The sequence below is a fragment of the Dendropsophus ebraccatus genome, chromosome 13 (genome assembly GCF_027789765.1).
Source record: "Dendropsophus ebraccatus isolate aDenEbr1 chromosome 13, aDenEbr1.pat, whole genome shotgun sequence".
In the NCBI taxonomy this organism is placed as follows: Eukaryota; Metazoa; Chordata; class Amphibia; order Anura; family Hylidae; genus Dendropsophus; species Dendropsophus ebraccatus.
The window spans coordinates 83,065,268-83,088,360 of record NC_091466.1 but is presented as its reverse complement, the minus strand read 5'-3'; the positions used below and the strand labels follow the sequence as shown (position 1 = coordinate 83,088,360).

The 23,093-nt window shown below is 56.6% G+C and overlaps 2 protein-coding genes across 2 annotated transcripts in view; one reads left to right on the top strand and one right to left on the bottom strand.

Annotated features, from left to right (window-relative positions):
* Positions 1 to 666, bottom strand: part of AREL1 (apoptosis resistant E3 ubiquitin protein ligase 1) — a 46,479-nt gene extending 45,813 nt beyond the window's left edge. Inside the window, exon 1 of the mRNA XM_069949712.1 lies at positions 521 to 666. The gene's annotated coding sequence lies outside the window, so the exon portion shown is untranslated. The remainder of the gene's footprint in view (positions 1 to 520) is intronic.
* Positions 630 to 21,089, top strand: FCF1 (FCF1 rRNA-processing protein). Its single transcript, XM_069950908.1, has 8 exons — positions 630 to 730; positions 16,562 to 16,629; positions 16,722 to 16,790; positions 18,035 to 18,183; positions 18,280 to 18,352; positions 19,482 to 19,569; positions 19,854 to 19,948; positions 20,883 to 21,089. The coding sequence occupies exons 1-8, from the start codon at positions 728 to 730 to the stop codon at positions 20,929 to 20,931; spliced, it is 594 nt and encodes a 197-aa protein (XP_069807009.1). The 5' UTR covers positions 630 to 727; the 3' UTR covers positions 20,932 to 21,089.
* Positions 21,090 to 23,093: the final 2,004 nt, after the last annotated feature.

Sequence of the window (23,093 nt, the reverse complement as noted above, 5' to 3'; positions counted from 1 at the left end):
TGTCACCTCACCCCCCCCCCTCACCCCGGCTCTGTCACCTCACCCCCCCCCCCCTCACCCCGGCTCTGTCACCTCACCCCCCCCCCTCACCCCGTCTCTGTCACCTCACCCCCCCCCCCCTCACCCCGGCTCTGTCACCTCACCCCCCCCCTCACCCCGCCTCTGTCACCTCACCCCCCCCCTCACCCCAGCTCTGTCACCTCACCACCCCAACCCCCCCCCCTCACCCCGCCTCTGTCACCTCACCCCCCCCTCACCCCGCCTCTGTCACCTCACCCCCCCCCTCACCCCAGCTCTGTCACCTCACCACCCCAACCCCCCCCCCCCCCCCTCACCCCGGCTCTGTCACCTCACCCCCCCCCTCCCCCCCTCACCCCGGCTCTGTCACCTCACCCCCCCCCCCCCCCCTCACCCCGGCTCTGTCACCTCACCCCCCCCCTCCCCCCCTCACCCCGGCTCTGTCACCTCACCCCCCCCCTCCCCCCCTCACCCCCTCACCCCCTCACCCCGGCTCTGTCACCTCACATAGGACGCGCGGTACCGCATAAGACTTGCGAAAGTTCAAGGTTCCTTCGCGATTGTTTGGGTCTGCGGATCACGTGACTATAAGAGCCGGTTCCGGGTGTAAAGGTCAGACATCCGCCCTACGTAGTGTCTCCTAACCGAGCGTCTGCGCGTGCGCATTGGCTGACGTCATCAGCTGGCGACACACGTGTATAACGGCAACATGGTGAGTACAGGAGAGACCCCTGACCTCACACCGGAGAGAGAGAGAGAGAGAGAGAGACCCCTGACCTCACACCGGAGAGAGAGAGAGAGAGACCCCTGACCTCACACCACAGAGAGAGAGAGACCCCTGACCTAACACCGGAGAGAGAGAGAGAGAGAGACCCCTGACCTCACACCACAGAGAGAGAGAGACCCCTGACCTCACACCACAGAGAGAGAGAGAGACACCTGACCTCACACCACAGAGAGAGAGACCCCTGACCTCACACCACAGAGAGAGAGAGAGACCTGACCTCACACCACAGAGAGAGAGAGAGACACCTGACCTCACACCACAGAGAGAGAGACCCCTGACCTCACACCACAGAGAGAGAGAGAGAGAGAGACCCCTGACCTCACACCACAGAGAGAGAGAGACCCCTGACCTCACACCACAGAGAGAGAGAGAGACCCCTGACCTCACACCACAGAGAGAGAGAGAGACCCCTGACCTCACACCACAGAGAGAGAGAGAGACCCCTGACCTCACACCACAGAGAGAGAGAGAGAGACCCCTGACCTCACACCACAGAGAGAGAGAGAGAGACCCCTGACCTCACACCACAGAGAGAGAGAGACCCCTGACCTCACACCACAGAGAGAGAGACCCCTGACCTCACACCACAGAGAGAGAGACCCCTGACCTCACACCACAGAGAGAGAGAGACCCCTGACCTCACACCACAGAGAGAGAGAGACCCCTGACCTCACACCACAGAGAGAGAGAGACCCCTGACCTCACACCACAGAGAGAGAGAGAGAGAGACCCCTGACCTCACACCACAGAGAGAGAGAGAGACCCCTGACCTCACACCACAGAGAGACCCCTGACCTCACACCACAGAGAGAGAGACCCCTGACCTCACACCACAGAGAGAGAGAGACCCCTGACCTCACACCACAGAGAGAGAGAGACCCCTGACCTCACACCACAGAGAGAGAGAGACCCCTGACCTCACACCACAGAGAGAGAGACCCCTGACCTCACACCACAGAGAGAGAGAGAGAGACCCCTGACCTCACACCACAGAGAGAGAGAGAGAGAGAGAGAGACCCCTGACCTCACACCACAGAGAGAGAGAGAGACCCCTGACCTCACACCACAGAGAGAGAGAGAGACCCCTGACCTCACACCACAGAGAGAGAGACCCCTGACCTCACACCACAGAGAGAGAGAGACCCCTGACCTCACACCACAGAGAGAGAGACCCCTGACCTCACACCACAGAGAGAGAGAGACCCCTGACCTCACACCACAGAGAGAGAGAGACCCCTGACCTCACACCACAGAGAGAGAGAGACCCCTGACCTCACACCACAGAGAGAGAGACCCCTGACCTCACACCACAGAGAGAGAGAGACCCTGACCTCACACCACAGAGAGAGAGAGACCCCTGACCTCACACCACAGAGAGAGAGAGACCCCTGACCTCACACCACAGAGAAGAGAGAGAGAGAGACCCCTGACCTCACACCACAGAGAGAGAGAGAGACCCCTGACCTCACACCACAGAGAGACCCCTGACCTCACACCACAGAGAGAGAGACCCCTGACCTCACACCACAGAGAGAGAGAGACCCCTGACCTCACACCACAGAGAGAGAGAGACCCCTGACCTCACACCACAGAGAGAGAGAGACCCCTGACCTCACACCACAGAGAGAGAGAGACCCCTGACCTCACACCACAGAGAGAGAGACCCCTGACCTCACACCACAGAGAGAGAGAGAGACCCCTGACCTCACACCACAGAGAGAGAGAGAGAGAGAGAGAGACCCCTGACCTCACACCACAGAGAGAGAGAGAGACCCCTGACCTCACACCACAGAGAGAGAGAGAGACCCCTGACCTCACACCACAGAGAGAGAGACCCCTGACCTCACACCACAGAGAGAGAGACCCCTGACCTCACACCACAGAGAGAGAGACCCCTGACCTCACACCACAGAGAGAGAGAGACCCCTGACCTCACACCACAGAGAGAGAGACCCCTGACCTCACACCACAGAGAGAGAGACCCCTGACCTCACACCACAGAGAGAGAGAGACCCCTGACCTCACACCACAGAGAGAGAGAGACCCCTGACCTCACACCACAGAGAGAGAGAGACCCCTGACCTCACACCACAGAGAGAGAGAGACCCCTGACCTCACACCACAGAGAGAGAGAGAGACCCCTGACCTCACACCACAGAGAGAGAGAGAGACCCCTGACCTCACACCACAGAGAGAGAGAGAGAGACCCCTGACCTCACACCACAGAGAGAGAGAGAGACCCCTGACCTCACACCACAGAGAGAGAGAGAGACCCCTGACCTCACACCACAGAGAGAGAGAGAGACCCCTGACCTCACACCACAGAGAGAGAGAGACCCCTGACCTCACACCACAGAGAGAGAGAGAGACCCCTGACCTCACACCACAGAGAGAGAGAGAGACCCCTGACCGCACACCACAGAGAGAGAGAGAGACCCCTGACCTCACACCACAGAGAGAGAGAGACCCCTGACCTCACACCACAGAGAGAGAGAGACCCCTGACCTCACACCACAGAGAGAGAGAGAGACCCCTGACCTCACACCACAGAGAGAGAGAGACCCCTGACCTCACACCACAGAGAGAGAGAGAGACCCCTGACCTCACACCAGAGAGAGACCCCTGACCTCACACCACAGAGAGAGAGAGACCCCTGACCTCACACCACAGAGAGAGAGAGACCCCTGACCTCACACCACAGAGAGAGAGAGACCCCTGACCTCACACCACAGAGAGAGACCCCTGACCTCACACCACAGAGAGAGAGAGAGACCCCTGACCTCACACCACAGAGAGAGAGACCCCTGACCTCACACCACAGAGAGAGAGAGAGACCCCTGACCTCACACCACAGAGAGAGAGAGACCCCTGAGCTCACACCACAGAGAGAGAGACCCTGACCTCACACCACAGAGAGAGAGACACCTGACCTCACACCACAGAGAGAGAGAGACCCCTCACCTCACACCACAGAGAGAGAGAGACCCCTGACCTCACACCACAGAGAGAGAGAGACCCCTGACCTCACACCACAGAGAGAGACCCCTGACCTCACACCACAGAGAGAGAGAGAGACCCCTGACCTCACACCACAGAGAGAGAGACCCCTGACCTCACACCACAGAGAGAGAGAGAGACCCCTGACCTCACACCACAGAGAGAGAGAGACCCCTGACCTCACACCACAGAGAGAGAGACCCCTGACCTCACACCACAGAGAGAGAGACACCTGACCTCACACCACAGAGAGAGAGAGACCCCTGACCTCACACCACAGAGAGAGAGAGACCCCTGACCTCACACCACAGAGAGAGAGAGACCCCTGACCTCACACCACAGAGAGAGAGAGAGACCCCTGACCTCACACCACAGAGAGAGAGAGACCCCTGACCTCACACCACAGAGAGAGAGAGACCCCTGACCTCACACCACAGAGAGAGAGAGACCCCTGACCTCACACCACAGAGAGAGAGAGACCCCTGACCTCACACCACAGAGAGAGAGACCCCTGACCTCACACCACAGAGAGAGAGAGACCCCTGACCTCACACCACAGAGAGAGAGACCCCTGACCTCACACCACAGAGAGAGAGACCCCTGACCTCACACCACAGAGAGAGAGACCCCTGACCTCACACCACAGAGAGAGAGACCCCTGACCTCACACCACAGAGAGAGAGAGACCCCTGACCTCACACCACAGAGAGAGAGAGACCCCTGACCTCACACCACAGAGAGAGAGAGAGAGACCCCTGACCTCACACCGGAGAGAGAGAGAGAGAGAGAGACCCCTGACCTCACACCACAGAGAGAGAGAGACCCCTGACCTCACACCGGAGAGAGAGAGAGAGAGACCCCTGACCTCACACCGGAGAGAGAGAGAGAGAGAGACCCCTGACCTCACACCACAGAGAGAGAGACCCCTGACCTCACACCACAGAGAGAGAGAGAGAGAGAGAGACCTGACCTCACACCACAGAGAGAGAGAGACCCCTGACCTCACACCGGAGAGAGAGAGAGAGAGAGAGACCCCTGACCTCACACCGGAGAGAGAGAGAGAGAGACCCCTGACCTCACACCACAGAGAGAGAGACCCCTGACCTCACACCACAGAGAGAGAGAGACCTGACCTCACACCACAGAGAGAGAGAGACCCCTGACCTCACACCGGAGAGAGAGAGAGAGAGACCCCTGACCTCACACCACAGAGAGAGAGACCCCTGACCTCACACCGGAGAGAGAGAGAGAGAGAGAGACCCCTGACCTCACACCACAGAGAGAGAGAGAGAGAGAGAGAGAGAGACCCCTGACCTCACACCGGAGAGAGAGAGAGAGAGAGAGACCCCTGACCTCACACCGGAGAGAGAGAGAGAGAGAGAGAGACCCCTGACCTCACACCGGAGAGAGAGAGAGAGAGAGAGAGAGAGAGACCCCTGACCTCACACCGGAGAGAGAGAGAGAGAGAGAGAGACCCCTGACCTCACACCGGAGAGAGAGAGACCCCTGACCTCACACCACAGAGAGAGAGAGAGACCCCTGACCTCACACCGGAGAGAGAGAGAGAGAGAGAGACCCCTGACCTCACACCGGAGAGAGAGAGAGACCCCTGACCTCACACCGGAGAGAGAGAGAGACCCCTGACCTCACACCGGAGAGAGAGAGAGAGACCCCTGACCTCACACCGGAGAGAGAGAGAGAGAGACCCCTGACCTCACACCACAGAGAGAGAGAGACCCCTGACCTCACACCACAGAGAGAGAGAGAGACCCCTGACCTCACACCACAGAGAGAGAGAGAGAGAGACCCCTGACCTCACACCACAGAGAGAGACCCCTGACCTCACACCACAGAGAGAGACCCCTGACCTCACACCACAGAGAGAGAGAGAGACCCCTGACCTCACACCACAGAGAGAGAGACCCCTGACCTCACACCACAGAGAGAGAGAGAGACCCCTGACCTCACACCACAGAGAGAGACCCCTGACCTCACACCACAGAGAGAGACCCCTGACCTCACACCACAGAGAGAGACCCCTGACCTCACACCACAGAGAGAGACCCCTGACCTCACACCACAGAGAGAGACCTGACCTCACACCACAGAGAGAGAGAGAGACCCCTGACCTCACACCACAGAGAGAGAGAGAGACCCCTGACCTCACACCACAGAGAGAGAGACCCCTGACCTCACACCACAGAGATAGAGACAACTGACCTCACACCACAGAGAGAGAGACCCCTGACCTCACACCACAGAGAGAGACCCCTGACCTCACACCACAGAGAGAGAGAGACCCCTGACCTCACACCACAGAGAGAGAGAGACCCCTGACCTCACACCACAGAGAGAGAGAGAGACCCCTGACCTCACACCACAGAGAGAGAGACCCCTGACCTCACACCACAGAGAGAGAGAGAGAGAGACCCCTGACCTCACACCACAGAGAGAGAGACCCCTGACCTCACACCACAGAGAGAGAGAGAGACCCCTGACCTCACACCACAGAGAGAGAGAGAGAGAGACCCCTGACCTCACACCACAGAGAGAGAGAGAGACCCCTGACCTCACACCACAGAGAGAGAGAGAGAGACCCCTGACCTCACACCACAGAGAGAGAGAGAGACCCCTGACCTCACACCACAGAGAGAGAGAGAGACCCCTGACCTCACACCACAGAGAGAGAGACCCCTGACCTCACACCACAGAGAGAGAGAGAGACCCCTGACCTCACACCACAGAGAGAGAGAGAGACCCCTGACCTCACACCACAGAGAGAGAGAGACCCCTGACCTCACACCACAGAGAGAGAGAGAGAGAGACCCCTGACCTCACACCACAGAGAGAGAGAGAGACCCCTGACCTCACACCACAGAGAGAGAGACCCCTGACCTCACACCACAGAGAGAGAGACCCCTGACCTCACACCACAGAGAGAGAGACCCCTGACCTCACACCACAGAGAGAGAGACCCCTGACCTCACACCACAGAGAGAGAGACCCCTGACCTCACACCACAGAGAGAGAGACCCCTGACCTCACACCACAGAGAGAGAGAGAGACCCCTGACCTCACACCACAGAGAGAGAGAGACCCCTGACCTCACACCACAGAGAGAGAGAGACCCCTGACCTCACACCACAGAGAGAGAGAGACCCCTCACCTCACACCACAGAGAGAGAGAGACCCCAGACCTCACACCACAGAGAGAGAGAGACCCCTGACCTCACACCACAGAGAGAGAGAGACCCCTGACCTCACACCACAGAGAGAGAGAGACCCCTGACCTCACACCACAGAGAGAGAGACCCCTGACCTCACACCACAGAGAGAGAGAGAGAGAGAGACCCCTGACCTCACACCACAGAGAGAGAGAGAGAGACCCCTGACCTCACACCACAGAGAGAGAGAGACCCCTGACCTCACACCACAGAGAGAGAGAGACCCCTGACCTCACACCACAGAGAGAGAGAGAGACCCCTGACCTCACACCACAGAGAGAGAGAGAGAGAGAGACCCCTGACCTCACACCACAGAGAGAGAGACCCCTGACCTCACACCACAGAGAGAGACCCCTGACCTCACACCACAAATAGAGAGACCCCTGACCTCACACCACAGAGAGAGAGACCCCTGACCTCACACCACAGAGAGAGAGAGAGACCCCTGACCTCACACCACAGAGAGAGAGAGACCCCTGACCTCACACCACAGAGAGAGAGACCCCTGACCTCACACCACAGAGAGAGAGAGAGAGACCCCTGACCTCACACCACAGAGAGAGAGAGAGAGACCCCTGACCTCACACCACAGAGAGAGAGAGAGAGAGAGACCCCTGACCTCACACCACAGAGAGAGAGAGAGAGACCCCTGACCTCACACCACAGAGAGAGACCCCTGACCTCACACCACAGAGAGAGAGAGAGACCCCTGACCTCACACCACAGAGAGAGAGAGAGAGACCCCTGACCTCACACCACAGAGAGAGAGACCCCTGACCTCACACCACAGAGAGAGACCCCTGACCTCACACCACAGAGAGAGAGACCCCTGACCTCACACCACAGAGAGAGAGACCCCTGACCTCACACCACAGAGAGAGAGACCCCTGACCTCACACCACAGAGAGAGAGACCCCTGACCTCACACCACAGAGAGAGAGAGACCCCTGACCTCACACCACAGAGAGAGACCCCTGACTTCACACCACAGAGAGAGAGAGACCCCTGACCTCACACCACAGAGAGAGAGAGACCCCTGACCTCACACCACAGAGAGAGAGAGAGAGACCCCTGACCTCACACCACAGAGAGAGAGAGACCCCTAACCTCACACTACAGAGAGAGAGAGAGACCCCTGACCTCACACCACAGAGAGAGAGAGAGAGAGAGAGAGAGAGACCCCTGACCTCACACTACAGAGAGAGAGACCCCTGACCTCACACCGGAGAGAGAGAGAGACCCCTGACCTCACACCACAGAGAGAGAGAGAGAGAGAGAGAGAGACCCCTGACCTCACACCACAGAGAGAGAGACCCCTGACCTCACACCACAGAGAGAGAGAGACCCCTGATGTCACACCACAGAGAGAGAGACCCCTGACCTCACACCACAGAGAGAGAGACCCCTGACCTCACACCACAGAGAGAGAGACCCCTGACCTCACACCACAGAGAGAGAGACCCTGACCTCACACCACAGAGAGAGAGAGAGACCCCTGACCTCACACCACAGAGAGAGAGAGAGACCCCTGACCTCACACCACAGAGAGAGAGACCCCTGACCTCACACCACAGAGAGAGAGACCCCTGACCTCACACCACAGAGAGAGAGAGAGACCCCTGACCTCACACCACAGAGAGAGAGAGAGACCCCTGACCTCACACCACAGAGAGAGAGAGAGACCCCTGACCTCACACCACAGAGAGAGAGAGACCCCTGACCTCACACCACAGAGAGAGAGAGACCCCTGACCTCACACCACAGAGAGAGAGAGACCCCTGACCTCACACCACAGAGAGAGAGACCCCTGACCTCACACCACAGAGAGAGAGAGACCCCTGACCTCACACCACAGAGAGAGAGAGACCCCTGACCTCACACCACAGAGAGAGAGACCCCTGACCTCACACCACAGAGAGAGAGACCCCTGACCTCACACCACAGAGAGAGACCCCTAACCTCACACCACAGAGAGAGACCCCTAACCTCACACCACAGAGAGAGACCCCTGACCTCACACCACAGAGAGAGAGAGAGACCCCTGACCTCACACCACAGAGAGAGAGAGAGAGAGAGACCCCTGACCTCACACCACAGAGAGAGAGACCCCTGACCTCACACCACAGAGAGAGAGACCCCTGACCTCACACCACAGAGAGAGAGACCCCTGACCTCACACCACAGAGAGAGAGAGACCCCTGACCTCACACCACAGAGAGAGAGACCCCTGACCTCACACCACAGAGAGAGAGAGACCCCTGACCTCACAGCACAGAGAGAGAGAGACCCCTGACCTCACACCACAGAGAGAGACCCCTGACCTCACACCACAGAGAGAGAGAGAGACCCCTGACCTCACACCACAGAGAGAGAGAGAGAGACCCCTGACCTCACACCACAGAGAGAGAGACCCCTGACCTCACACCACAGAGAGAGACCCCTGACCTCACACCACAGAGAGAGAGACCCCTGACCTCACACCACAGAGAGAGAGACCCCTGACCTCACACCACAGAGAGAGAGAGACCCCTGACCTCACACCACAGAGAGAGAGAGACCCCTGACCTCACACCACAGAGAGAGAGACCCCTGACCTCACACCACAGAGAGAGAGACCCCTGACCTCACACCACAGAGAGAGAGACCCCTGACCTCACACCACAGAGAGAGAGACCCCTGACCTCACACCACAGAGAGAGAGACCCCTGACCTCACACCACAGAGAGAGAGACCCCTGACCTCACACCACAGAGAGAGAGACCCCTGACCTCACACCACAGAGAGAGAGACCCCTGACCTCACACCACAGAGAGAGAGACCCCTGACCTCACACCACAGAGAGAGAGACCCCTGACTTCACACCACAGAGAGAGAGAGACCCCTGACCTCACACCACAGAGAGAGAGACCCCTGACCTCACACCACAGAGAGAGAGAGAGACCCCTGACCTCACACCACAGAGAGAGAGAGAGACCCCTGACCTCACACCACAGAGAGAGAGAGAGAGACCCCTGACCTCACACCACAGAGAGAGAGAGAGACCCCTGACCTCACACTACAGAGAGAGAGAGAGACCCCTGACCTCACACCACAGAGAGAGAGAGAGAGAGAGAGACCCCTGACCTCACACTACAGAGAGAGAGACCCCTGACCTCACACCGGAGAGAGAGAGAGACCCCTGACCTCACACCACAGAGAGAGAGAGAGACCCCTGACCTCACACCACAGAGAGAGAGACCCCTGACCTCACACCACAGAGAGAGAGAGACCCCTGATGTCACACCACAGAGAGACCCCTGACCTCACACCACAGAGAGAGAGACCCCTGACCTCACACCACAGAGAGAGAGACCCCTGACCTCACACCACAGAGAGAGAGACCCCTGACCTCACACCACAGAGAGAGAGACCCCTGACCTCACACCACAGAGAGAGAGACCCCTGACCTCACACCACAGAGAGAGAGACCCCTGACCTCACACCACAGAGAGAGAGACCCCTGACCTCACACCACAGAGAGAGAGACCCCTGACCTCACACCACAGAGAGAGAGACCCCTGACCTCACACCACAGAGAGAGAGACCCCTGACCTCACACCACAGAGAGAGAGACCCCTGACCTCACACCACAGAGAGAGAGACCCCTGACCTCACACCACAGAGAGAGAGACCCCTGACCTCACACCACAGAGAGAGAGACCCCTGACCTCACACCACAGAGAGAGAGAGAGACCCCTGACCTCACACCACAGAGAGAGAGAGAGACCCCTGACCTCACACCACAGAGAGAGAGAGAGACCCCTGACCTCACACCACAGAGAGAGAGAGAGACCCCTGACCTCACACCACAGAGAGAGAGAGAGACCCCTGACCTCACACCACAGAGAGAGAGAGAGACCCCTGACCTCACACCACAGAGAGAGAGAGAGACCCCTGACCTCACACCACAGAGAGAGAGAGAGACCCCTGACCTCACACCACAGAGAGAGAGAGAGACCCCTGACCTCACACCACAGAGAGAGAGAGACCCCTGACCTCACACCACAGAGAGAGAGAGACCCCTGACCTCACACCACAGAGAGAGAGAGACCCCTGACCTCACACCACAGAGAGAGAGAGACCCCTGACCTCACACCACAGAGAGAGAGAGACCCCTGACCTCACACCACAGAGAGAGAGAGACCCCTGACCTCACACCACAGAGAGAGAGAGACCCCTGACCTCACACCACAGAGAGAGAGACCCCTGACCTCACACCACAGAGAGAGAGAGACCCCTGACCTCACACCACAGAGAGAGAGAGACCCCTGACCTCACACCACAGAGAGAGAGAGACCCCTGACCTCACACCACAGAGAGAGAGACCCCTGACCTCACACCACAGAGAGAGAGACCCCTGACCTCACACCACAGAGAGAGAGACCCCTGACCTCACACCACAGAGAGAGAGACCCCTGACCTCACACCACAGAGAGAGACCCCTGACCTCACACCACAGAGAGAGACCCCTGACCTCACACCACAGAGAGAGACCCCTGACCTCACACCACAGAGAGAGAGAGAGAGACCCCTGACCTCACACCACAGAGAGAGAGACCCCTGACCTCACACCACACCGAGAGATAGAGTAGACCCCTGACCTCACACCAACAGAGAGTAGAGCGAACCCTGACCTCACACCAACAGAGCGATAGACCCCTGACCTCAACACCACAGAGAGAGAGAGACCCCTGATCGTCACACCACAGAGAGAAAGACCGCCTGACCTCACGATGCGCACAAGAGAGGAGAGACCCCTGACCTCACAGAGACAACCACAGAGATGAGAGTACACCCTGAACCTCAAACACCCAACAGAGTAGAGAGAGCCACCTGACCTCACACCACAAGAGAGAGAAGAACCCCTGAACCACATCACAGAGGGGGTCCACATAGTATAGAGGAAGAACCCCTTGACAGTCACACCACAGAGGAGAGAGAACCCCGTGACCTCACAACCAAAGAGAGGAGAGACCCCTGGACCTCAACCACCACATAGAGAGAGACCCCTGACCTCACACCACGAGAGGAGAGACCCCTGACCTCACACCACAGAGAGAGAGACCCCTGACCTCACACCACAGAGAGAGATGACCCTGACCTCACACCACAGAGGAGAGAGACCCCTGACCTCACACCACAGAGAGAGAGACCCCTGACCTCACACCACAGAGAGAGAGACCCCTGACCTCACACCACAAGAGAGAGAGACCCCTGACCTCACCCACAGAGAGAGGAGACCCCTGACCTCACACCACAGAGAGAGAGACCCCTGACCTCACACCACAGAGAGAGAGAGAGACCCCTGCCTCATACCACAGAGAGAGAGAGATACCCCTGACCTCACACCACAGAGAGAGAGAGAGACCCTGACCTCACACTACAGAGAGAGAAGAGACCCCTGACCTCACACCACAGAGAGAGAGAGACCCCTGACCATCGACACCACAGAGAGAGAGACCCCTGACCTCCACCACAGAGAGAGACCCCTGACCTCACACCACAGAGAGAGAGAGACCCCTGACCTCACACCACAGAGATAGAGGACCCCCTGACCTCACACCACAGAGAGAGGAGACCCCTGACCTCACACCACAAGAGAGAGAGACCCTGACCTCACACCACAGAGAGAGAGACCCCTGACCTCACACCACAGAGAGAGAGAGACCCCTGACCTCACACCACAGAGAGAGAGAGACCCCTGACCTCACACCACAGAGAGAGAGAGACCCCTGACCTCACACCACAGAGAGAGAGAGACCTGACCTCACACCACAGAGAGAGAGAGACCCCTGACCTCACACCACAGAGAGAGAGAGACCCTGACCTCACACCACAGAGAGAGAGAGACCCCTGACCTCACACCACAGAGAGAGAGAGACCCCTGACCTCACACCACAGAGAGAGAGAGACCCCTGACCTCACACCACAGAGAGAGAGAGAGACCCCTGACCTCACACCACAGAGAGAGAGAGACCCCTGACCTCACACCACAGAGAGAGAGAGACCCCTGACCTCACACCACAGAGAGAGAGAGAGACCCCTGACCTCACACCACAGAGAGAGAGAGAGACCCCTGACCTCACACCACAGAGAGAGAGACCCCTGACCTCACACCACAGAGAGAGAGAGACCCCTGACCTCACACCACAGAGAGAGAGAGAGACCCCTGACCTCACACCACAGAGAGAGAGACCCCTGACCTCACACCACAGAGAGAGAGAGACCCCTGACCTCACACCACAGAGAGAGAGAGACCCCTGACCTCACACCACAGAGAGAGAGAGACCCCTGACCTCACACCACAGAGAGAGAGAGACCCCTGACCTCACACCACAGAGAGAGAGAGACCCCTGACCTCACACCACAGAGAGAGAGAGACCCCTGATGTCACACTGCCGGCACATACTGGAAAATTATGATAAATATATTATGAATATGGTGAATAAGAAATCCTCGTCCTCATCTTTCTCCTCTTCGTCCTCCTCCTCTTCGTCCTCCTCCTCTTCGTCCTCCTCCTCTTCGTCCTCCTCCTCTTCGTCCTCCTCCTCTTCGTCCTCCTCCTCTTCGTCCTCCTCTTCTTCCTCCTCCTCTTCGTCCTTCTCCTCCTCCTCCTCTTCGTCCTCCTCTTCCTTCTCCTCTTCTTCGTCCTCCTCTTCCTCCTCTTCCTCCTCCTCCTCTTCGTCCTCCTCTTCCTCCTCCTCCTCTTCGTCCTCCTCTTCCTCCTCCTCCTCTTCGTCCTCCTCTTCCTCCTCCTCCTCTTCGTCCTCCTCTTCCTCCTCCTCCTCTTCGTCCTCCTCTTCCTCCTCCTCCTCTTCGTCCTCCTCCTCCTCCTCTTCGTCCTTCTCCTCCTCCTCCTCCTCCTCTTCGTCCTTCTCCTCCTCCTCCTCCTCCTCCTCCTCCTCCTCCTCTTCGTCCTTCTCCTCCTCCTCCTCCTCCTCCTCTTCGTCCTCCTCCTCCTCCTCTTCGTCCTTCTCCTCCTCCTCCTCCTCCTCTTCGTCCTTCTCCTCCTCCTCCTCCTCCTCCTCTTCGTCCTTCTCCTCCTCCTCCTCCTCCTCCTCCTCCTCCTCCTCCTCTTCGTCCTTCTCCTCCTCCTCCTCCTCCTCTTCGTCCTTCTCCTCCTCCTCCTCCTCCTCCTCTTCGTCCTTCTCCTCCTCCTCCTTCTCCTCCTCCTCCTCCTCCTCCTCTTCGTCCTTCTCCTCCTCCTCCTCCTCCTCTTCGTCCTTCTCCTCCTCCTCCTCCTCCTCCTCTTCGTCCTTCTCCTCCTCCTCCTCCTCCTCCTCTTCGTCCTTCTCCTCCTCCTCCTCCTCCTCTTCGTCCTTCTCCTCCTCCTCCTCTTCGTCCTTCTCCTCCTCCTCCTCCTCTTCGTCCTTCTCCTCCTCTTCGTCCTCCTCCTCCTCTTCGTCCTTCTCCTCCTCCTCCTCTTCGTCCTCCTCCTCCTCCTCTTCGTCCTTCTCCTCCTCCTCCTCTTCGTCCTTCTCCTCCTCCTCCTCTTCGTCCTTCTCCTCCTCCTCCTCTTCGTCCTTCTCCTCCTCCTCTTCTTCGTCCTCCTCCTTCATCCTGTTTGTCCTTCTCCTCCTCCTCTTCGTCGTCTTCGTCCTTCTCTTCTTCTTCCTCCTCTTCGTCCTTCTCCTCCTCCTCTTCGTCCTTCTCCTTCTCTTCTTCTTCCTCCTCTTCGTCCTTCTCCTCCTCCTCTTCGTCCTTCTCCTCCTCCTCTTCGTCCTCCTCCTCCTCTTCGTCCTCCTCCTCCTCCTCCTCTTCGTCCTCCTCCTCCTCCTCCTCTTCGTCCTTCTCCTCCTCCTCCTCTTCGTCCTTCTCCTCCTCCTCCTCTTCGTCCTTCTCCTCCTCCTCCTCTTCGTCCTTCTCCTCCTCCTCTTCTTCGTCCTCCTCCTTCATCCTCTTCGTCCTCCTCTTTGTCCTCCTGTTTGTCCTTCTCCTCCTCCTCTTCGTCGTCTTCGTCCTTCTCCTCCTCCTCCTCTTCGTCCTTCTCCTCCTCCTCTTCGTCCTTCTCCTCCTCCTCTTCGTCCTTCTCCTCCTCCTCCTCCTCCTCCTCTTCGTCCTTCTCCTCCTCCTCCTCCTCCTCCTCCTCCTCCTCCTCCTCTTCGTCCTTCTCCTCCTCCTCCTCCTCCTCTTCGTCCTTCTCCTCCTCCTCCTCTTCGTCCTTCTCCTCCTCCTCCTTCTCCTCCTCCTCCTCCTCCTCTTCGTCCTTCTCCTCCTCCTCCTCCTCCTCCTCTTCGTCCTTCTCCTCCTCCTCCTCCTCCTCTTCGTCCTTCTCCTCCTCCTCCTCCTCCTCCTCTTCGTCCTTCTCCTCCTCCTCCTCCTCCTCTTCGTCCTTCTCCTCCTCCTCCTCTTCGTCCTTCTCCTCCTCCTCCTCCTCTTCGTCCTTCTCCTCCTCTTCGTCCTCCTCCTCCTCTTCGTCCTTCTCCTCCTCCTCCTCTTCGTCCTCCTCCTCCTCCTCTTCGTCCTTCTCCTCCTCCTCCTCTTCGTCCTTCTCCTCCTCCTCCTCTTCGTCCTTCTCCTCCTCCTCCTCTTCGTCCTTCTCCTCCTCCTCTTCTTCGTCCTCCTCCTTCATCCTGTTTGTCCTTCTCCTCCTCCTCTTCGTCGTCTTCGTCCTTCTCTTCTTCTTCCTCCTCTTCGTCCTTCTCCTCCTCCTCTTCGTCCTTCTCCTTCTCTTCTTCTTCCTCCTCTTCGTCCTTCTCCTCCTCCTCTTCGTCCTTCTCCTCCTCCTCTTCGTCCTCCTCCTCCTCTTCGACCTCCTCCTCCTCCTCCTCTTCGTCCTCCTCCTCCTCCTCCTCTTCGTCCTTCTCCTCCTCCTCCTCTTCGTCCTTCTCCTCCTCTTCGTCCTTCTCCTCCTCCTCCTCTTCGTCCTTCTCCTCCTCCTCTTCTTCGTCCTCCTCCTTCATCCTCTTCGTCCTCCTCTTTGTCCTCCTGTTTGTCCTTCTCCTCCTCCTCTTCGTCGTCTTCGTCCTTCTCCTCCTCCTCTTCGTCCTTCTCCTCCTCCTCTTCGTCCTTCTCCTCCTCCTCTTCGTCCTTCTCCTCTTCGTCCTCCTCCTCCTCTTTGTCCTCCTCCTCCTCCTCCTCTTCGTCCTTCTCCTCCTCCTCCTCTTCGTCCTTCTCCTCCTTCTCCTCCTCCTCTTCGTCCTTCTCCTCCTCCTCTTCTTCGTCCTCCTCCTTCATCCTCTTCGTCCTCCTCTTTGTCCTCCTGTTTGTCCTTCTCCTCCTCCTCTTCGTCGTCTTCGTCCTTCTCTTCTTCTTCCTCCTCTTCGTCCTTCTCCTCCTCCTCTTCGTCCTTCTCCTCCTCCTCTTCGTCCTTCTCCTCCTCCTCTTCGTCCTTCTCCTCCTCTTCGTCCTCCTCCTTCATCCTCTTCGTCGTCTTCGTCCTTCTCTTCTTCTTCCTCCTCTTTGTACTTCTCCTCCTCCTCCTCTTTGTCCTTCTCCTCCTCCTCCTCTTCGTCCTCCTCCTCCACCTCGTCCTTGTTTTTCTCCTCTCCTGCAGGGGAAACAGAAGAAGACCCGGAAATACGCAGTGATGAAGCGGAGGATCAGCCTGAGGGACCCGCGCATGTAAGTGTGGAGGACAGGGGAAGGGGCAGGTGAGTGAGGAGGGTGAGGAGGATGTTCTCTAACCTGCTCGCTGTTCATGCTCTTCGCTGTAGACATGAAAAGGAGCGAGCGAAAACCAAGAGGAAGGAGAGCGATCCCAGCGCCATCAAGGAGAGAGAAGTGTAAGATGCTGAACACTCCGTGTCATTTAGCCGCTCTCCCTGAGATCAGTGATCTGTTTCTCTTATAGAACGCTCTGTGATGTCACTGATCTCTAGTGATGGATAGGCTGTATTCTCAGTGATGTCACTGATCTCTAGTGATGGATAGGCTGTATTCTCAGTGATGTCACTGATCTCTAGTGATGGATAGGCTGTATTCTCAGTGATGTCACTGATCTCTAGTGATGGATAGGCTGTATTCTCAGTGATGTCACTGATCTCTAGTGAAGGATAGGCTGTATTCTCAGTGATGTCACCGCTGATCTCTAGTGATGGATAGGCTGTATTCTCAGTGATGTCACCGCTGATCTCTAGTGATGGATAGGCTGTATTCTCAGTGATGTCACTGATCTCTAGTGATGGATAGGCTGTATTCTCAGTGATGTCACTGATCTCTAGTGATGGATAGGCTGTATTCTCAGTGATGTCACTGCTGATCTCTAGTGATGGATAGGCTGTATTCTCAGTGATGTCACTGCTGATCTCTAGTGATGGATAGGCTGTATTCTCAGTGATGTCACTGATCTCTAGTGATGGATAGGCTGTATTCTCAGTGATGTCACTGATCTCTAGTGATGGATAGGCTGTATTCTCAGTGATGTCACCACTGATCTCTAGTGATGGATAGGCTGTATTCTCAGTGATGTCACTGATCTCTAGTGATGGATAGGCTGTATTCTCAGTGATGTCACTGATCTCTAGTGATGGATAGGCTGTATTCTCAGTGATGTCACTGATCTCTAGTGATGGATAGGCTGTATTCTCAGTGATGTCACTGATCTCTAGTGAAGGATAGGCTGTATTCTCAGTGATGTCACCGCTGATCTCTAGTGATGGATAGGCTGTATTCTCAGTGATGTCACTGATCTCTAGTGATGGATAGGCTGTATTCTCAGTGATGTCACCGCTGATCTTTAGTGATGGATAGGCTGTATTCTCAGTGATGTCGCACCAGGTTGTAGGTTGTGCTGTGGGTGTGTAGCTGAGGTATAATGTGCTGTATGATGCCGTTTATGCTTGGTTGTTTAGAGTAGTTGATGCTTGGAGGTAACTCCCAGCAGATGTGGTAGGTGAATGTAAGCTGCCTGGTGTGTATCTATCTATCCTGTGATAATAAGGAGGGTAGTACTACTAGGGGCAGCATACCTTCTTGGTGGGGGGGGGGGGGTCTGTACATGCCGGTGGTCTCCCATGTTTCTGTGTAGTCCCCAGGTCCCATCCTGCATGTTCTTCCAGTATAACACCAACCTCGGACCCCCGTACCATATCCTGGTGGACACCAACTTTATCAACTTCTCCATCAAAGCCAAGCTGGACCTGGTGCAGTCCATGATGGACTGTCTGTACGCCAAGTGTAAGTGCTGCTCACAGAGTGGGGGGAGTGTGGGCATGCCTGCGGAGTGTGAGTGGGGGAGTGTGGGCCGCTCGCTCTCATCATACCTTTCTCTAGGCGTCCCCTGTATCACTGACTGTGTGATGGCCGAGCTGGAGAAGCTGGGACAAAAGTACAGAGTGGCTCTCAGGTATCTGATGATGTATGGATGGAGGTGCAGAGGATGGATGGAGGTGCGGAGGATGAATGGAGGTGCGGAGGCTGTATGGGTGATGTATGGATGGAGGTGTGGAGGATGGATGGAGGTGTGGAGGCTGTATGGGTGATGTATGGATGGAGGTGCGGAGGCTGTATGGGTGATGTATGGATGGAGGTGTGGAGGATGGATGGAGGTGCGGAGGCTGTATGGGTGATGTATGGATGGAGGTGTGGAGGATGGATGGAGGTGTGGAGGCTGTATGGGTGATGTATGGATGGAGGTGTGGAGGATGGATGGGTGATGTATGGATGGAGGTGTGGAGGATGGATGGGTGATGTATGGATGGAGGTGCGGAGGATGAATGGAGGTGCGGAGGCTGTATGGGTGATGTATGGATGGAGGTGCGGAGGCTGTATGGGTGATGTATGGATGGAGGTGTGGAGGAGGGATGGGTGATGTATGGATGGAGGTGCGGAGGATGGATGGAGGTGTGGAGGATGGATGGGTGATGTATGGATGGAGGTGCGGAGGATGGATGGGTGATGTATGGATGGAGGTGCGGAGGCTGTATGGGTGATGTATGGATGGAGGTGCGGAGGCTGTATGGGTGATGGATGGATGGAGGTGCGGAGGATGGATGGGTGATGTATGGATGGAGGTGCGGAGGATAGATGGGTGATGGATGGATGGAGGTGCAGAGGATGGATGGGTGATGTATGGATGGAGGTGCAGAGGATGGATGGGTGATGTATGGATGGAGGTGCGGAGGATGGATGGGTGATGTATGGATGGAGGTGTGGAGGATGGATGGATGATGTATGGATGGAGGTGTGGAGGATGGATGATGTATGGATGGAGGTGTGGAGGATGGATGGAGGTGCGGAGGATGTATGGGTGATTTATGGATGGAGGTGCGGAGGATGTATGGGTGATGGATGGATGGAGGTGCGGAGGATGTATGGGTGATTTATGGATGGAGGTGCGGAGGATGTATGGGTGATTTATGGATGGAGGTGCGGAGGATGTATGGGTGATGGATGGATGGAGGTGTGGAGGATGGATGATATAGAGCGGTGTTCTTTCTCCTATCTTCCCTGTGTGTAATTTCTTTCTCTTTTAGAATTGCCAAGGACCCAACCTTTGAACGCCTCCCATGTTCGCACTCTGGAACCTATGCGGATGACTGCCTGGTGCAGAGGATCACTCAGGTGAGTGCGGGGGCCACAGGTGGTGGGGTGTGTGGGGGGGGGGGGGTGTGAGTGTGGGGGATACTTGTGGTAGTGGGGGGCCACTGGTGCGGGGGGGGGGGGGGGTGAGTGCGGGGGTCAATGGTGATGGTGGGGTTGCATGTGTGGGTGTGGGGGCCACTGGTGCGGTAGGGGGGGGGGTGATTGCAGGGGTCAGTTGGAAATGTGTGAGTGGAGTGTTATACACAGCAGATCATGGAGGGGGGTTTCTCACATCTAACGGCCGCCCCCTCGTCTCTTATTAGCACAAATGTTACATTGTGGCCACAGTGGACCGAGATCTGAAGAGACGAATCCGGAAGATTCCCGGGGTTCCCATCATGTACATCTCCAACCACAGGTAAGAAGTGGGCCCACCCGGTGCCCTCGGCCTGTGCCCCATATACTGCCCCCCACCTGATGCCCTCGGCCTGTGCCCTATATACTGCCCCCCCACCCCCACCCGATGCCCTCGGCCTGTGCTCCATATACCACCCCGCCACCCCCCCACCCGATGCACTTGGCCTGTGCCCCATATACCGCCCTGCCACCACCGCCCCCCACCTGATGCCCTCGGCCTGTGCCCCATATACCGCCCCCCACCTGATACCCTCGGCCTGTGCCCCATTTACCGCCCCCCACCTGATGCCCTCGGCCTGTGCCCCATATACCGCCCCGCCACCACCGCCCCCCCACCCCCACCCGATGCCCTTGGCCTGTGCCCCATATCCCACCCGATGCCCTCGGCCTGTGCCCCATATACTGCCCCGCCACCACCGCCCCCCACCTGATGCCCTCGGCCTGTGCCCCCGATGCCCTCGGCCTATGCCCCATATACCGCCCTGCCACCTCCACCCCCCCACCCCCACCCCCACCCGATGCCCTTGGCCTGTGCCCCATATCCCCCCCCCCCCCCCCCGATGCCTTCGGCCTGTGCCCCATATACCGCCCCCCACCTGATGCCCTCGGCCTGTGCCCCATATCCCCCCATCCCCCCCCATGCCCTCGGCCTGTGCCCCATATATTGCCCGCCGCCACCCCACCCGATGCCCTTGGCCTGTGCCCCATATACCGCCCCGCCACCTCCACCCCCCCCCCCCCCACCCGATGCCCTTGGCCTGTGCCCCATATCCCCCTATCCCCCCCCCATGCCCTCGGCCTGTGCCCCATATACTGCCCCGCCGCCACCCCACCCAATGCCCTTGGCCTGTGCCCCATAGGCCGCACACCCCCCCTCCCCCGGTGCCCTATATCCGCTGCTCTCTGTAGTCTCCTGTCTTGTTTCTTCCCTGCAGATACAATATAGAGCGGATGCCGGATGACTACGGGGCCCCCCGGCTGTAGCCCCCTTGGTGTCTGGAGGAGGATGGTGTTACATGGTGCGGGTGGCAGAGACTATAGATTACCGTGTTTCTTCTCCCACAGCTGCGCTCCCTCTTTATCTGTCCCTGAAAGAGAAATCACATTGATTGTTGTACAAGAAAAAACGAACCTTGCTTATATACTGTGTAGTAGTTGTGTCATCACTGACCAGCAGCACCAGCCCCCCCCCACCTCCCCTTAGTGGCATGGTGGCAGCGGGGGGGTGGGGGGTGGGGGGGGTTGTCCTATCTTAAGCTATCCTGTAAATCCTCCAACTTGCCTTATTTTCTGAAGATGTCTTCAGGATAAGTGTATGTGTGTGTATGTGTGTGTGTATGTGTGTGTATGTGTGTGTATGTGTGTGTATGTGTGTGTATGTGTGTGTGTATGTGTGTGTATGTGTGTGTATGTGTGTGTATGTGTGTGTATGTGTGTGTATGTGTGTGTATGTGTGTGTATGTGTGTGTATGTGTGTGTATGTGTGTGTATGTGTGTGTATGTGTGTGTATGTGTGTGTATGTGTGTATATGTGTGTATATGTGTGTATATGTGTGTATATGTGTGTATATGTGTGTATATGTGTGTATATGTGTGTATATGTGTGTATATGTGTGTATATGTGTGTATATGTGTGTATATGTGTGTATATGTGTGTATATGTGTGTATATGTGTGTATATGTGTGTATATGTGTGTATATGTGTGTATATGTGTGTATATGTGTGTATATGTGTGTATATGTGTGTATATGTGTGTATATGTGTGTATATGTGTGTATATGTGTGTATATGTGTGTATATGTGTGTATATGTGTGTATATGTGTGTATATGTGTGTATATGTGTGTATATGTGTGTGTATGTGTGTGTATGTGTGTGTATGTGTGTGTATGTGTGTGTATGTGTGTGTATGTGTGTGTATGTGTGTGTATGTGTGTGTGTGTGTGTGTGTGTGTGTGTGTGTGTGTGTGTGTGTGTTGTGTGTGTGTGTGTGTGTGTGTGTGTGTGTGTGTGTGGTGTGTGTGTGTGTGTGTGTGTGTGTGTGTGTGTGTGTGTGTGTGTGTTACATAGTTAATACGGTTGAAAAAAGACGCATGTCCATCAAGTTCAACCAAGGAAGGGATGGATACAGGGGAGGGGGAGGGGTGATAGTACTATACATACAGGGGAGGGGGAGGGGTGATAGTACTATACATACAGGGGAGGGGTGATAGTACTATACATACAGGGGAGGGGGAGGGGTGATAGTACTATACATGCAGGGGAGGGGGAGGGGTGATAGTACTATACATACAGGGGAGGGGGAGGGGTGATAATACTATACATACAGGGGAGGGGGAGGGGTGATAGTACTATACATACAGGGGAGGGGGAGGGGTGATAGTACTATACATACAGGGGAGGGGTGATAGTACTATACATACAGGGGAGGGGGAGGGGTGATAGTACTATACATGCAGGGGAGGGGGAGGGGTGATAGTACTATACATACAGGGAAGGGGGAGGGGTGATAGGTTCTATACATACAGGGGAGGGGGAGGGGTGATAGTACTATACATACAGGGGAGGGGGAGGGGTGATAGTACTATACATACAGGGGAGGGGGAGGGGTGATAGTACTATACATACAGGGAAGGGGGAGGGGTGATAGTACTATACATACAGGGGAGGGGGAGGGGTGATAGTACTATACATACAGGGGAGGGGTGATAGTACTATACATACAGGGGAGGGGGAGGGGTGATAGGCTCTATACATACAGGGGAGGGGGGAGGGGTGATAGTACTATACATACAGGGGGAGGGGGAGGGGTGATAGTACTATACATACAGGGAAGGGGGAGGGGTGATAGTACTATACATACAGGGAAGGGGGGAGGGGTGATAGTACTATACATACAGGGGAGGGGGGAGGGGTGATAGGCTCTATACATACAGGGAAGGGGGAGGGGTGATAGTACTATACATACAGGGAAGGGGGAGGGGTGATAGTACTATACATACAGGGGAGGGGGAGGGGTGATAGTACTATACTCACCGGGGAGGGGGAGGGGTGATAGTACTATACATACAGGGGAGGGGTGATAGTACTATACATACAGGGGAGGGGTGATAGTACTATACATACAGGGGAGGGGTGATAGTACT